The sequence below is a fragment of the Salvia hispanica genome, chromosome 1, assembly GCF_023119035.1.
Source record: "Salvia hispanica cultivar TCC Black 2014 chromosome 1, UniMelb_Shisp_WGS_1.0, whole genome shotgun sequence".
In the NCBI taxonomy this organism is placed as follows: Eukaryota; Viridiplantae; Streptophyta; class Magnoliopsida; order Lamiales; family Lamiaceae; genus Salvia; species Salvia hispanica.
The window spans coordinates 5,571,608-5,587,308 of record NC_062965.1 but is presented as its reverse complement, the minus strand read 5'-3'; the positions used below and the strand labels follow the sequence as shown (position 1 = coordinate 5,587,308).

The following is a 15,701-nucleotide window of genomic DNA, read 5'->3' as shown; positions in this document are numbered from 1 at the left end:
AGAGTAGAGTGACATAAGAAAGGAAGAAGATTGTTTTTAGGGGTTTGGCCATGTTTTTTATTTGGGAAAGATGGTAATTTGGAGATGAATGGTGTGTACTAGTATTGTTTTATATAGGGATGGAAAGTTGACCTAAGAATGTGAGTCAACTAAAGATTGTTCCATATTAATTATTGGGTTGGAATGAGATGTAGTGTAGCAATACAGCCAATACTCTTTCGGTAGTCAACTACAGATGGTTCCAAATTTTACTTTATATCTCTTTATGCTAGGCATTCATGGAGTAGTAAATATGGGATGTTGTTACGTAATAAGCATACCGTTTGTCAAATCTTGTTTTACATTAGTAATAATAGTGAGACTCATTTGTGTCAAAAATTAAAAGTCAGAATACTAAGAGTATCTCCGACCATTACACTATACTCAAATTTATTTTATAGTAAATATTATACTAAATATTGATTTTATTTCAACCATTTACACTAAACTCAAACTTAAAAGAATATTCTCCACTCACTTACTTTTTATTCTTTTCAATCACACTTATATATTTGATTTGAATTACACACTGATCCATAACATTGTCAATAACTAAAATTAAATATAATAAGATTTTGTTTAAAATTAAGATTCTGACAAATTTTAAACTAATAAAAAATTATTAATATTGAAAATTACGTATCTGTAGTATTAAATATAATAGCGTACGTGTAGTAGTAGATTTAATTTACTAACTTTTTTTTACTTGAAGTGTTATTAATATTATTAATTTAACTAATCATTTTTAATATTATACTAATATGGGCCAGCCCATTAATTGAAAACTAATCAAATATTAGTAGAACTAATTAGGTTATTATTCATATTATCTTCTTCTTCACACAGCCGCGCTTTTCCTGCAAGTTATTCTGAAAGTTTTTCTGCATTTTAATTCTCTTCCTTTCCTTTTTCTATTTTGATAATATAAATTGATTTGGACTTGAATGCAATAAACCAAAATCTAAAAAGTGTTTTTGGTATACTTTTTAGTGTAAACCTAAAGATAGGTATTTTTTCTTCAAAAACCTATAATAGGATTGGTTTTGCAGTACTGTTGGAGGTCTTTTTCTACTGCATTTTAAATTTTGCAGTACTGTTGGAGATGGTCTAAGTTAGCAATATGCCAATATGAATTGTTATGTCAATTAATATTCACTCTGCCCCATAAAAATATTATTATATTTTATTTTTTTCCATTTCACAGAATTTCACTTCGTATTATAGGAGAAAATTTTTCTATAAATATACTCCAAAATTACTATACTATGTGTGATAGTCTCAGGTTCCTCCACATTGAGCAGGCTTAAACGACACCGTTTTCTTGAGAAGATCAAATCCCACCAAAAAGTTGGCCTGCGCCAAGTTACCAAAAATAGAAAATCCATCAAAATCAATGGCTTGAGCAGCAAAGCACACTGATTCATCACTCGTCTTCACAAAAGCATTCTCAAATCTCCATTTCACATCCGCCCCTCTAAAATGAATCGTGATCTCCGGAAAATCCCTCTCTCGGCTTCGCGAAGAGTAACACAAATCCAAAATCCCACTCGGATCCGGAATCTGCTTCAGTTTGATCACGCTCTTCACCGCCTTCATCACCTTCTCATACACAGGCAAAGCCAGCATCGTCACCGTAGTTCCGGAGTCGATAATAAGGTTACCTTCTTTAACCGTCACTCTCTCATCCTCGCCGAAATCAATCCTTTTATTCCCCACGCTGATTCCTTCCATCGTCACGTAGTAGAAAGTCTCCATCCCTTTCTTCACCACCATCGGCGTCGTCACCGCGCCGCTGCCGGAAACCTCAGCCTCGCCGCCGAAATTCAGCTTGCTTGTGTGAATTCGATCTTCAATCGGAACGAGGCAGTAGGAGAATTTCCCTTTCCCTAATTGCGTGACCAGCGAGGCCGATCCGCCCCCGAGCCCTACGATTCCCGATTCGATCCCGCTGAAAACGCCGCCGTTTCGGAATCCGCATCCGAATATAACGTCGGGGACGACGATCGGCGTCCCCGCGGAGGAGGGGAAGGTGAATTTCTCCGTCGCGAGGATGCCGTCGGTGTAGGATCCGTCTCCGTACATCGCGAGGTAGCGGCAATTCTGCCTGGTTCGGCTGCAGGAGGTGGTGATGCGGCGGAGGGAGTCGCAGGTGGGGGTTTTGCAGGGGATTCTGGCGTAGGAGGCGGAGGCGCGGGAGCTGAAGAGCGGGAGGCTCTGGTTGATGCAGTGGAGGCAGGGGCTGCACTGCGTCCAAACGACGTCGCTGCCGGTGTCGGCGATGGCGATGGTGGGGACGGGCGGAGTGCCGATGGCGAATTTCATGAGATACTCGCCGCCGCCTCTGGTCAGATCCGGCTGCGGCTCCGGTTTGGATCGCTGCCGGCGGCTGAGGAGTCCGGCGCGGTGGACGGAGCGGTGCACTGCGTTGATGAGGCGCTGCGTGGGCGTGAACGAGGGGTCGTAGGAAGGAGACTGGGGAGAGTCTCGGTGGATGAGATCGGTGGTGAAACCGGCGGCGGTGGCGATTGATTCGGAGATTAGAATGAAGGAGATTAGAGCTACGTAATTTGATTTGGGGATTTTGGATTTTGGCGCCATTTTTAGTAACGACTAAGCTATTTAATTTAGACAACTAATCTGTGATATTTTTTTAATCACGAGGACTGTATTATTATAGGGTATATAAAATGTCCATATAAATTTGTCAATTTGATTGTGTGAATAAAGATTGATTTTAATATTCTTAATTATATGAGATTATTTAGCATAATAGCATTGATTCAATCCAAAACTCTATCACGTCCTCATTCACCAGTTTCTGCTTTCACTCAGAACTTGAGTAAATCCTTACCCCAAATCAAGCAAACAATACCATGACTTACTTGATTTGGTTTTATCTTTTTTAATTGTTGAAATCGTATAATTTATAACTTACAAAAATAGTACTACCTCCGTCCCCCAAAATTTGCTACATTTTGACCCGACACGGGTTTTAAGAAATGTAATGGAAAGTGAATTGAAAAAGTTGGTGGGATGTAGGTCCTACTTTTAAAGTATTAGTTTTATAATAAAATGTGAGTAGGAATGAGTTAGTGGAATATGAGGTCCACTACCAAAAATGGTAAAAGTGAAGTGTATCAAATTTTCAGGGACGGACCGAAATAGTAAACTGTATCAAATTTTCAGAGACGGAGGTAGTAACTTTTAATTAAACCAATTCATAATTATAATAAAATTAAATTAAATATCAAATAACAAAAAGTTACCTTTAGTTACATATTGAAAAAATTATACCAAGTCATAATTATGATAAAATTAAATTAAATACGTATCAAATGTTACATGAGTCAAATTTCATTGCTGAAATTCAAAGTAAATTGTGTATAAATTGTTTATAATAAAATCAGCAGTATATTGTGTGCCTATGTACAGATAAATGAAATAAAAAAAATTGGACCCCCCTCATATATTGACAATGATAATAATAATAGTATACTAATTAGTAAAGTATTAATGATGATTTCTTACATCATTTCAACAATATATTATACTCCCCCTCACGTGTTTTACTTTGACTCGGCATGTATTTTAAGAGACATAAAAAAAAATGTAAAAACTTAATGGAACGTGAATCCTAGTTTTATATACACACAATGTTTTGCCTAGGATAGGACACTATGCCTTGCATGGCTGATTTTATTCTATGTCATGGTCTAACACTGCCAATATTTGTGAAAAAATTTCATTCATGTCCACACCAAGAACAAATATTTCAAGTTGACTTTCAAGCTCATACAAAGTAACTTTCGAATTAAATGCAGAAAATTAATCTCTAGGACCGAAACACGTCATGTGTAAAAGTAAATTTGTGTCGACTTCATCAAACATCCTTTCCAAACATAATGAACTTATGAGAGTGTAGGTGTCCTATTACAAATGAAGCAACTATCCCAAAAGATATTCCTACTCAAATGAGAAAGAGATGGGTTTTGATTCAAGAATACAATTTCAATATAAAAGGTTAATCTAAAAAAATCAATGGAACCTTAGGAGAAAGGGGAAGAAAAATATTTGACAGTAATATGGGGAGGGGCTGCACGAACGCAGGCTCGACCACTTGGGCTGACCTTAGGTGGGCCTCCTAAGTGCAATGGAGGTCACCAACCTAGGCCATGGCCTTTTCTGTACCCCTTGTATCTTTCCCTTCTTTCCAACCAATGTGGGATACTGAACATTACAATTTCCTTTTGCAAACAAGATTATGCATCCATTCTCTTCCCCACAGATCCATTTGAAATGGTACAAGACCATGGAAAGCCTGTCTGACACAAATCCCATGTGGTAGACATTACAAAGAGTTGGTCTGCTAGAAATGAATGGAGTAACATAGTTTCAAATCAGGTTGACACATTTTCATGTTCCACTACTTCCACCAACCCCACAGCAATGTGGAAAACACATTTCAAAAATGAAAAAAACATGCTTGACAACATCATGCATGATGAGCCACTTTATCTAAACTCTCTTCGCAAGCAAGATTCAAGAGCAATTTGAGACAAAACAGAGACAACTCTTGCTGCTGCTGGTACATAATAAATGGAGACTAGTAAAACACCAAAAAAGGTTAGACTATAGATTGGGCAGGGGCCGCGCGAACGCAGGCCCCCTCTGTCACAAATTATGACGCAGGCTCGACCACTTGGGCCGACCTTAGACGGACGCCCCTCCTGAGTGCAATGGAGGTCACCAGTCTAGGCCATGGGCCTTATGGATCACCCATCGACCCCATCCAGGTAAGTGAGTTTTATGATGCTACTCGCCCCTATTTTATATTCCTTCTTTCTTTTTTTATCTTCTCATCTACCGATGTGGGATACTCTTTTGCTAATAAAGCTCTACACCCATTCTCTTCTCCACTAATCCCTATCTCCACCCAACGACACATATTTATGTGAGGACTACTCTTATGATCTTTATCACTATCAAGGAAGTTTTATTGCACAATCTGATATCAAAGGGATATGCAAAAATCCTTATGATTTATGACTTAATGTTGTGAAAACTCTACATCTCAAAGAGTTGTGATCTGTATCATCATGTCACAGCTGATCAGCAATTATGTTCAAAGAGTAGCACTGGTGTAAGAGAAAGTTACACACTTTGATTCTCTGCTCTTTTAATTCATACAGCAGATACAAGGATGGTGTTATATTTTTCACTCCAATGGTAGTACTACTAAAAGATACTTTTACAAATATAAATTCATATCTAGCTGAACACTTTGCAAATGATTCCTAATCGGCAAATCAGTAATTGTGCAGAAGTATGGTGATCATTAATCTACTCCCTAAACACCAACAACACATAATTTTGATTGCCTCCTGAAATTATTCATCTTTCCAACATGTGAAATGTAGAGTTACATGATTCATTCGAGCAATTTAAGAAGATGAAATTTCGAGATACAATTTACATGGACAACTCAAGCATCTTTTGGCAACCACTCTGACATGTAAGTTGTTGGTTTTAGAAATGCTTAAAAGATTAGACTAGAAGGGATAATACTAGATTTACCTACTTTCTAAGTTCATTGCCTTTGTGCTTTTTTCTCATAGCCAAGCAACAAGAGGGAACATACTGTTGTGCCTAGGATGGAACACTATGCCTGCATAATTTATCTTTTCGTGGTCCGGTTGAAGCTGAAGAGATCATTAATTCAATACCGTTACGAAGATGCAAACGTGTTCTTGGTCCAGGATATTCATGTAATGGCCTCTCTTGGTTGACCCATTGATTCAAATGCAATTGAATCAAGACGAAATGATAGTCCCCAGTCCTCACTCACCTCTGGTATTATTATTACATAAAACCTATTTTTACTACTAGTATAGTAGCAGTACTTTTCAAATATCAAATTATTACATAAAATTCATTTTTACTAGTATAAGAACTTTGCAAATATTGAAAAACGAAATACACTTAAATACAAATTTGTTTAGTTTCAAAATCTATTGAACCAAACCCGCCCAAACAGGGGAAATAAAGATTAGACTAAGATGGGCAGGGGCCGCGCGAACGCAGGCCCCCTCTGGCACAAATTATGACGTAGGCTCGACCACTTGGGCCGACCTTAGGCGGGCGCCCCTCCGTAGTGCAATGGAGGTCGCCAACCTAGGCCATGGGTCTTATGGATCGCCCATCGACCCCGTCCAGGTAAGTATGTATCTCGGTTCCACTCCACCCTCTTTTATAACCCCAGCCTCTCTCCCTTCTCTCTCTCCCACCGATGTGGGATACTACTACCCAACATCACAAATTCCTTTTACAAATAAAATTATACACCCATTCCCTTCTCCGCAAATCCTTATCCCCTCCCTCACACTCTTTAAACATATTTCACCTCCATATGCTTGAGTCTAAATAAAACGAGGACAACTCTTAATTATCTCCGCGTTTGATTGCAAAATCTGAGGTTAGAGAATAGAGAAGCAAAACAAGTCAAGATTTCATTACATACAACATAAATATGGTCATCTAAGCGCTCTTTCCAAGCATGATCACGGTTTGCTGGGAGGAAGCTCAGGTCGACGACAACTGAGCTTCACGAACAGCCACATATTTCTCAACCATCTTGTGTCGCGGCGGCCAGCACTCTCTTATCACGGGATCATCTGATAAGTTTCTCATCCATGCTGATAGCAGAGGGAATTTCTCAGCATCCACCAATTTCATCTCAATGATCTCCTCATATATGCTGATCAAGTTGGCCATCCACCCCAAAGCAATATCAAGGTACCCAATCCTCTCTCCTCCAAAGAATTTCTTCCCTTCCAATAACTCTTCCAACAACTTCAAATTCTCCATCCACGAACCAACAGCTTCCTCCTGCACTTCTCCTTGAGAAAGGAACACACTCCGCAGCGATGGCATAACCTGCAAGATTTCACCACTTAATATACAAGATTGAGCATTTTTTTTATAAGGACTTATACATGATACCTTTTCATCTCCGAACTTGGCCCAAAACCGAGCCATGGCTCGGTCATAGGGATGTTCCGGGAGGAGAGGAGGCTGCTTCCAGACCCCGTCGATGTACTCAAGGATAACGAGGGACTCGCAGATGGGTTGGCCGTTGTGAAGCAGAACAGGCACCTTCTTGTGTATGGGATTGTATTGGAGGAGTGAAGCACTCTTGTTTTTCAAATCTTCGAAAACAGTTTGGTAGTCGACGCCTTTGATCTTGAGAGCTAGCACTGCCCTCAAAGCGTATCGACTCGACCATGTTCTGAATAGCTTCAACTCTTCTGCTTCTGCCATTTCTCATTGGACTGGTATTGTGAAACTATGTTGTTGATCATACTTGTAGGCAATTTCTTTTCAAAATATGGAATGTGGGAGCTTCGTCATCGCTTACGTCAATATCTTGATGATAGAATAAATATTACTTAACCATTTCAACTACTGAAATAAATAATGCTGCAGATGCTTATGATGTCATCAACATCAAAAAATATACCCCCTCCGTCCACGAAAATTTGTCCCATTTTTCTATTTCCGTCCGTCCCCCAAAATTTGTCTCATTTCACTTTTACCATTTTTGATAGTGGACCTCATATTCCACTAACTTATTCATACTCACATTTTATTATAAAACCAATATATAAAAGTAAGACTCACAATCCACTAACTTTGTTAACTCACTTTTCATTATATTTCTTAAAATCTGTGCCCGGTCAAACTGGGACGAATTTTCGTGGACGGAGGGAGTACCCCACAATTGATGTTTGGAGCCCCATCGTCAAAATTCTAACTTCGGCTTTGCTTTTTGGTATTTGAGTCTCTACGAAATTAAAATATTTGTCGAATCCTTAGCAATCCTTTAGAAATAGAGAATTTGGGATGAAAGACATACGGAAAGAAAATATTGAGTGGAAAATTAATTTTAAAAATTGGATCAAAAAGTAGATTATTTTTTTGATTGATCGAGGTAATTAAGACGATAAACTATAGAATTAACTATTTTTCATTTACAATTAAATAAAATGACTGATCATAAATTGATAATGCGGTTAAAATTTGAAGCCCCTGGACCCCACCTTGCAATCTTGCCGGCTGACCCTTGTACACGGCCTCCCGGTCCCTTGCCGTGGCGATCGCTGCTTTCGTGGGTACGACACGTGGTGTTAGGGATTAATTTAAGTTTTACAATAAAATGTGAAGATAAAATAAAATAGTAAAAAATAGAGGATTGATATGCTGAGCGCTCATTTTGAGCGCCAGCTTGAGCGACCCTTACTCGTCACAATTTTTCCTATTATTTTTCTAATTTACAGTTTTATAATACGAATATAGCAATATTTTCATCTCTTGATTCTTGTGTTCGCCTCAAATCTCAATCATGATTGTTTTTTTATTTACAATTATTTGGTATGGATATACTCTGGAATTTCTGAACTCTCTATCTACACTTCTTTTCAAGTTTCGCCACATAATTCTCAGTAGTATTTTTTTATATGAATACATTCAACAAATTTCGAATCTAAGGATGGCAAAATGAAGAAGTCAGAAGAAGAATAGAGAATATATTTGATTTCTACTTTGCCAATTGGGATGCGCAATTTATTTGGAAATTTATCATGATTATTGATTCTCTTCATTCTTGCCCAATTCTAATTCTTGAAAATTTATCATATCCATCTGCGCAAATTTGAGATTCTTCAAAATTTTGGAGATACAAGAAATTACAAGATGAGATGTTATGTTTAATTTAGTTTGGAGAAAATGTTGTGGAATCTGAATTTGAAGAAAAAATCAGAACAGATTGTGTTGTGGAGTATGACGATGAACGTGCAGATGAGTTTTTTAACGCAATATTGCTGAAGAATAAGAAATAAGAGGCGATTTCATATTATATAGAGAAATAAAAAATAATATTTATATTATAAAAAGGAAAAAATGTGATTAGAGAGACAGTCGCTCAGCTGGCGCTCAAAATGAGCGCTCAGCATATCAATACTCGTAAAAGATAAATATAAAAATTTTTGGGACGAATATAGTATACACATGGAACAAGTTTGTCAAACTCAAAAGAAATATTTTCCAGAATCAATGCATACCATTTTCCTTAAACAATTTAATGGAAAGTAGCGTTTAGTCAGCTTTATAAAACAAAAATTATTATTCCATAAAATAAGAATAAAGTGTATCATGATTTCTCAAAAAAATATCGAATATTAACTCCATCTTCTTGTAATATTTGTTGGAAGCCTGATTCCACATTGAGTGAATCGGCAGATGAGACGGTACATCCATGTGCTCGTTTCTAATTTAATCCGGGATACAATCTTGCAAACCGAACATCCTTTTTTGATGAGTTATCTATGCTTCTTTGAGTGTTTGGAAGATAAGATAATTTATCTATATGATCTATATTTAAGACTTAGGCCAATCTCGGCCCGCTGAGGCCCGAAGCAATTTAGTACTCCCTCCGGCCCATAAAAGATATCACACTTATGGAATAACACCGGATTTTAGAAGATTTTGAGGGCATCCGCAATGGGGCGGACGATGCGACGGACGATGCATCGTCCGCCACTGCAGCATCGCGGACAATGGGTTAACCATCGTCCGCGCCCGATAGATCGTCCGCGGAGGATACCCATCGTCCGTCGCATCGTCTGCCACTGTGGACGACGCGGACGATGGGCACGCGTTTCCTTTTCTTTTGAATTTTTTCAAAAAAATTTTCTTATTTAAACACTACTATTCACTACCATTTCACACACTCCAATTTCACATCTCTTCAATTTCTCTTCAATTATTCTCTCTCATCGACTCAAAAATGAATCCCGACGACTACGATTTGAGTACATCGTATGGCTGCAGACGGGCCTTGACTCGAGCCTTGTTCGATGCCGTTAATGAAGCCAAGGCGGAGTGCTTGGCACAAATGCAGCGGGAGCAGGCGGCGGCGGAGGCGCGGGTCCCTCGCCCGATACGACGTCGGACGTTTGTCCCCCGCGAGCACGACGTAGAGCACGAACATTTGTTCGCAGATTATTTTGCCGGAATCCAAGGTGGAGCCCGAATGTTTTTCACCGTCGTTTTAGAATGAGCCGAGATATTTTTCTCCGCATTGTGCACACGTTGGAGGGCCGTGATGAGTACTTCCAGTATTCGGCAGACCGGACTTACGTCGTTGCGAAGTGCACGGTTGCGATCCGCCAGTTGGCCTATGGCACAACAAATAGATATGTTCGACGAGTACCTTCACGTCGGGGATACAACTGGCCGCGAATGTCCGAAGAAATTTTGTAAGTTAGTTGTGGAGGCTTTTGGCGACACATATTTGCGACGTCCGACTGCTGACGATTGCCAGAGCCTGATGCGGATGCACGAAACGGTGCACCGCTTCCCTGGGATGCTAGGGAGCATCGACTGTATGCACTTGCAGTAGAATAACGCCCGACGGCCTGGAGAGGCCAATTTACTAGCGGCTACAAGGGCAGCCACCCGACGATGATCCTAGAAGCCGTAGCTGACCACCGTCTCTGGATCTGGCATGCCTACTTTGGTGTAGCCGGGTCGAACAACGACATCAACGTCCTCAACTCGTCCACCCTATTCGCCGATCAGTGCAGGGGTCACGGTCCGGCCATTCAGTTCACTGCCAACGGCCGCACACATCATATGTGGTACTACTTGGCCGATGACATATACCCTAGGTGGCCTGTTTTTTTGAAGACGATCAGCTGCCCAATTGGTGAGAGGAGAGTCTTATTTGCAGCAAAGCAGGAGTCAGCCCGGAAGGATGTGGAGCGGGCTTTTGGGGTGCTTCAATCGCGGTGGGCAATCGTGAAAGGTCCGACGCGTTTCTGGTACAAGGACGTCATCGCCGACGTCATGTATGCGTGCATCATCATGCATAACATGATAGTCGAACAAGAACGTGGCCATGTCACCAATTGGGTGGATGATGAACCCGAATCTAGCTCCAGCACGGCGACCTCGCCGGTCACTCGAGGATTACCGACTGGCTTCGGTGCGGTTCTAGAGCGACAGGCCTCAATGCGCAACCAACAAGACCATACTCAGCTCATGACCGACATGATTGAAGAAGTTTGGACCCGCAACTGCCGCCGTTGATAAATTGTAGTTTTTTTTTATTTCGTATTGTAATGTTTGAATTTTAATGAAATGAAGTTAGTTTTCCAAATTTTGAAGTATTTAAATATTCAAATAATAGAAAAATGCTTAGGGCATCGCTTAGGGTGGGCTATAGTCCGCCCCACTGCAGGTGGAATAGGAGGAGGATAAAATGCTGACGTGGCGGTGCATAGGGCGTCGCTTAGGGCGTCCCATTGTGGATGCCCTGATTTGTTTGTTAAAGTAGAAAGAAAAAATATATTATATTTATATTAATGTAAGAAATGCGACATCTAGTGGGTTAAACTATAAAGAAAAGTAAGACATCTTTTATTGGACCGGAGTATATTTTATCATATGTTATCAGCCCAAATTACCAGATAAAACATAAAATTACCAAAATATCATATTTTTCATATGATTTACAAAATAATTGAGAGAGCGATTCTGCAACCCTAATTTTTGGGAAATCTCTAATTCCTCCACCTAAATAGAGCCCTAATTTCTGATAAAGCATATCCAATACTTCATCATGCCGCTAATCACGAGCAATACTATTTTCTTTTCCTTTTCTTGTTCAATTATGACTCTTAAAATTGTAAGCTTTTGGGTGGGAATTTGGCAGGTATTCTATCAAGGAGTTGCATTTCCTTCATTTGATATCTTCTTTTGTTAATGTTCTTGATTGTATTGAGCTCCTTGTTGTTTTGGTTTTGCCCCTGTTATTTCTTCCGTTTGTAGTTCGTATTTAATCTTTCCTTTCAGTTCCGTAACTCGATTTTTACAAGTTTTATTTAACTCTTTGCTAAGATTAGCAAGAACTCATTTTCCAATTATTTAATTGGTTTAATTATACTCTCGGGCAAGAGAAATAGGGGTATTTTTGATTAAAATTAAATTTAATAGGGTTATATTAGTAATTTTAGTTCTTTGTCCCGGTTACCAAACATGATCGTTAAATTATCTATCTGAATTTTATGTTAATCCTTATCTTAAAACCCATTTTACATTAGTTATCTTAGATCATCTTAACCTATGCTCACCCTAGCAAAACAATATCACAACCAAAAAGATTTGATTATTACTCCATATACTAGTATCAACACCCATGCTATGCACGGATCATATAATTTTCACAAGTAAATATAAAATTTGAAATAATTAACAAAATAAGAATAATATATACATACTCTTCATGAAAAAAAAAATGTGCTTCTCTCCTTCCACTCTAAGTGAAGTATTTTCTATTCGGTATGTGATTTTGTATATTTTTATTCTGTGAGTTGAGTAAATAAGGAATAAAAGTCGATAAAGTGAAAGCTGAAAATAATGATATTTTCATTTCAAGAAATGTATAGTATATTAATTAGAATAAGACATCAAAAAAGAGAATATGCCATAGGATAAAGAGAGTGCATACTAACACTTTAGTTTAATAATGTCTGAGGCCAAAGGTCTTGGGTTCGTCCAATCACTTTTTTTCTCACTCTAATTAAATGTTTAACTCTCTTCCCCACTCCATTTAATACTTACATCCATTATTTTTCCCTCGTAAAATAAACACATTGACCAGCAACTCCTAAAATCCTATGCCGACTAAGAAATGTGTCATCTTAGTCGGAACGGAGGAAATAGTAGTTTATAAGATTTGTTTACGATAATAACATCAAAACAACAAATCATAAGTTTTGAAAAAATGCTATACACAATAAATTAATAGAAGCAAGTTTATAACACTATATATTGATAGATAACTCGTTCTCAAACTAAATATAACACTATATGTCATTCTTACACTTGCCAACGTCTAAGGCCATTTATAGACTCAAAGTAACCCACATACCTAGAATATTTTAGCTAATTGTCCTACACTAATTCTAGTGTTTTTCAATTAAAATAATAGTGCAAAGTTCCCAAGTTGATTTATTCTCGTACGCTCTAGAACTCTTTAAACTAATTCTCCTTAAACTAATTCTCCTTTGTCTGGAGTCTCATTTCTTTTTGGCATGAGTTTTAAGAAATGTTAATAAAAGTGTTAGTGGAATAAAGATACTACTTGTATATATTACCATTTATAGTATATATGAACTGGAACTACTATTCTTAAACGGACTTAAACAGAAAAACGAAACTCCTATTTGCGGACAGAAGAAATATTCTTTTATTATTATTTTTTTTTATTTAGAAATTTCTAAGCAAAGTCAATGAGATTTACTTGTGAGATTGAGAATAACTTATTTTTGACTCGTGGTGATTTCATTCATTAAATTAGGGATACACATGGTTGTATTAGGAACATCAGCCTCAAGATTGCACAGTAGAGAATCCCAACCCTGCTCCATCAACAATGCCCAATTCCAGTAGTATAATGGTGTGTTCTTCATATGTAGAAGAACACACGAAATACCACGACTAGAACAAATATAACCACAATCTCTATGAAATACCAGGACTACAACACAAGTACACAACCTCGCTCTGACCTTCTACACAAGGAAACGATTTTATTAAACTCGACAATGGTGAAACCTTGATAGTGTACACAACATCGAGCCTCTGGCTTTCATCGAGTTAGTAATTTTAAATGTAATTCCTTTACTTGTTTTGCAGCATCAACATTGGCACTCTGAGCATTGTATGTGTTTGATACAAAATCATATACTACTACTGATCATGTTTTCAGGTCATGTGGTTCTATGCTTATATCACCCTTGGTTTGGTATATGAAACTCATTTGACTGCTACCATATGTGAAACCTCCATCTATAACTAGGTTGTGTCCTGTTATAAATCCTGCATTGTCGCTTGCTAGAAACACCACTGCTTCGGCCACATCCTCCACGCTCCCTCCCCTGCCCCTCAACAGACTCCCCGTCTCCCCAACGATCTTGCTAACATCTCGAGGCTGCAGATTCTGATCCCCGAGGAATCTCCGGAAGGAGGACATGAGCATCTCCGAGGGCACTCCATGTGGCGACACGCAGTTCACTCGAATCCCGTGCATCCCCAACTCACAGGCACTACTCCTTGCCACTCCAAGAATTGCAGCTTTGGACAAGGTGTAGGCATGTGGTGCTAGGCCTCCCATCATGGCTGCTGAACTCGACGAGCATATGATCGTCCCTGCAATTCTCCCCTCGATCATGGCCCGTGCAGCGTGCTTGATCCCGTGCACCACTCCATTGAGATTTATCGCGAGAAGGGCAGACAACTGTTCCATTTTAAGGCTGGTGATGCTCCCTTCAGGGCCAGATATACCAGCATTGTTGAACATTATGTCCAGCCGCCCCTTCCAGCCCACGGCCGCCTGGATTGCTTGCTCCACGTCTCGCTCCAAGGAGACATCACAGTGCACGTACTGCCCTCCGATTGCAGCAGCTAGCTGTGCTCCTGCCTCATCTAGTATGTCAGCAATCACAACATTCGCCCCGTTTTCAGCAAAGGCTTTAGCCGTTGCTGCTCCAATCCCCCTCGCGCCACCAGTTATCACCGCGACTTTCCCTGTTAATAATCTTGTGTAACATGAAGAGAGAAGTCACAAATAATGAAAAAGAGAGGGCAAAGATATTAGTGTATTGTACTAACCTTTTTGAAGGTTCTGTAATGTCAATTATTCTCTCATTTGATTCCATTTGATTGTATAACTCTTCTTGTTTCAATTCATGCACTAATATATAGCTAGTTCTTGTATGGGAATGGTTGAGTTATTGCTCATGCACACTTTTTTCATTGACACAACAAATATGTAACCTCTTTTTACTTACCAAACTACATTTCTAAAGTAGGTGAAAGCTTTCTTAGCATGAACCAGTAATGAAAATACGAAGAGTGGAAGTAATTTTATTATTTGTGTGATAGCATCCAATGATGATGTCATGAAATGGTACACATTTTAACGTGACATATTATACAACCACAATATGTTAGACAAAAGCTAACAAAATGAAAAGAAAAATGAAATCCAATCGACAATCAAACAGGATTGGTCAATGGAATTTGGGAGGAGCCACCGGTGGTGGTGGAGGGGCGCCGGGAGATCTTGTGGTCTGCTGCGGGCGGGGGGCGGGCCCCGCAACAACGCTTCATGATGGTGTATAAAAAGGTGAGGAGCCAAAAGATCCAAGGAGCGGCGATGAGGAAGAGGGCGGCGGATTGGTACCACGGCTGCGAGAGGCTGGGGACGAACACGTAGAGGAAGAGGAAGACGCCGCCGGTGGTCACGCAAAGGAAGAACACGGCGAAGGCTAACGGAACCCGCACGTCTCCTTCCTTTTCAATCTCCATTGATCTTGCCCCGCCTCACAAAAAAATACGAAAACTCTCTCTACATCACTTTATAATTATATTTTTCTCTCTCTCTTTTCCTATAATATTAAAATAACTATATTGATTAAATAATAATTAACTCTGTAAAAGTAAAAAATATTAATTCTAATCAATTTTTATGTGAATAAACTATTTTATTAGTAGTCTAATAAAAATAAAACTTTGATCTACGTCTCGATAAAATAATTTTG

At 39.0% G+C, this 15,701-nt stretch overlaps 4 protein-coding genes and 2 non-coding genes across 6 annotated transcripts; 1 reads left to right on the top strand and 5 right to left on the bottom strand.

The window, feature by feature from the left end:
• Nucleotides 1-1,317: 1,317 nt before the first annotated feature.
• Nucleotides 1,318-2,637, bottom strand: LOC125185619 (aspartic proteinase CDR1-like). Its single transcript, XM_048082179.1, has one exon. The coding sequence runs from the start codon at nucleotides 2,635-2,637 to the stop codon at nucleotides 1,318-1,320; it is 1,320 nt and encodes a 439-aa protein (XP_047938136.1).
• A 2,042-nt stretch (nucleotides 2,638-4,679) lies between these two features.
• Nucleotides 4,680-4,840, bottom strand: LOC125202956. Its single transcript, XR_007173281.1, has one exon. It is a non-coding gene; the product is annotated as a U1 spliceosomal RNA (small nuclear RNA).
• A 1,259-nt stretch (nucleotides 4,841-6,099) lies between these two features.
• LOC125202944 lies at nucleotides 6,100-6,260 on the bottom strand. Its single transcript, XR_007173271.1, has one exon. It is a non-coding gene; the product is annotated as a U1 spliceosomal RNA (small nuclear RNA).
• LOC125201143 (glutathione transferase GST 23-like) lies at nucleotides 6,100-7,395 on the bottom strand. Its single transcript, XM_048099097.1, has 2 exons — nucleotides 7,039-7,395; nucleotides 6,100-6,972 (listed from the first exon to the last, which is right to left on the bottom strand). Exons 1-2 carry the CDS (start codon nucleotides 7,354-7,356, stop codon nucleotides 6,619-6,621), a joined length of 672 nt encoding a protein of 223 aa, XP_047955054.1. The 5' UTR covers nucleotides 7,357-7,395; the 3' UTR covers nucleotides 6,100-6,618.
• A 2,878-nt stretch (nucleotides 7,396-10,273) lies between these two features.
• On the top strand, nucleotides 10,274-11,184 carry LOC125185608. Its single transcript, XM_048082170.1, has 2 exons — nucleotides 10,274-10,478; nucleotides 10,826-11,184. The coding sequence occupies exons 1-2, from the start codon at nucleotides 10,274-10,276 to the stop codon at nucleotides 11,182-11,184; spliced, it is 564 nt and encodes a 187-aa protein (XP_047938127.1).
• Nucleotides 11,185-13,508: 2,324 nt separating this feature from the next.
• On the bottom strand, nucleotides 13,509-14,816 carry LOC125185597 (short-chain dehydrogenase reductase ATA1). Its single transcript, XM_048082163.1, has 2 exons — nucleotides 14,770-14,816; nucleotides 13,509-14,696 (listed from the first exon to the last, which is right to left on the bottom strand). Exons 1-2 carry the CDS (start codon nucleotides 14,814-14,816, stop codon nucleotides 13,856-13,858), a joined length of 888 nt encoding a protein of 295 aa, XP_047938120.1. The 3' UTR covers nucleotides 13,509-13,855.
• Between the last annotated feature and the right edge of the window lie 885 nt (nucleotides 14,817-15,701).

Coding starts and splice junctions, on each gene's coding strand:
- LOC125185608 (XM_048082170.1), top strand. CDS start 10,274: ATGGCACAACAAATAGATATGTTCGACGAGTACCTTCACGTCGGGGAT. Junction 10,479..10,825: donor GATGCTAGGGAGCATCGACT/GTATGCACTTGC, acceptor TCTTATTTGCAG/CAAAGCAGGAGTCAGCCCGG.
- LOC125201143 (XM_048099097.1), bottom strand. CDS start 7,356: ATGGCAGAAGCAGAAGAGTTGAAGCTATTCAGAACATGGTCGAGTCGA. Junction 6,973..7,038: donor CCAAGTTCGGAGATGAAAAG/GTATCATGTATA, acceptor GAAATCTTGCAG/GTTATGCCATCGCTGCGGAG.
- LOC125185619 (XM_048082179.1), bottom strand. CDS start 2,637: ATGGCGCCAAAATCCAAAATCCCCAAATCAAATTACGTAGCTCTAATC.
- LOC125185597 (XM_048082163.1), bottom strand. CDS start 14,816: ATGGAATCAAATGAGAGAATAATTGACATTACAGAACCTTCAAAAAG. Junction 14,697..14,769: donor ATTACAGAACCTTCAAAAAG/GTTAGTACAATA, acceptor ATGTTACACAAG/ATTATTAACAGGGAAAGTCG.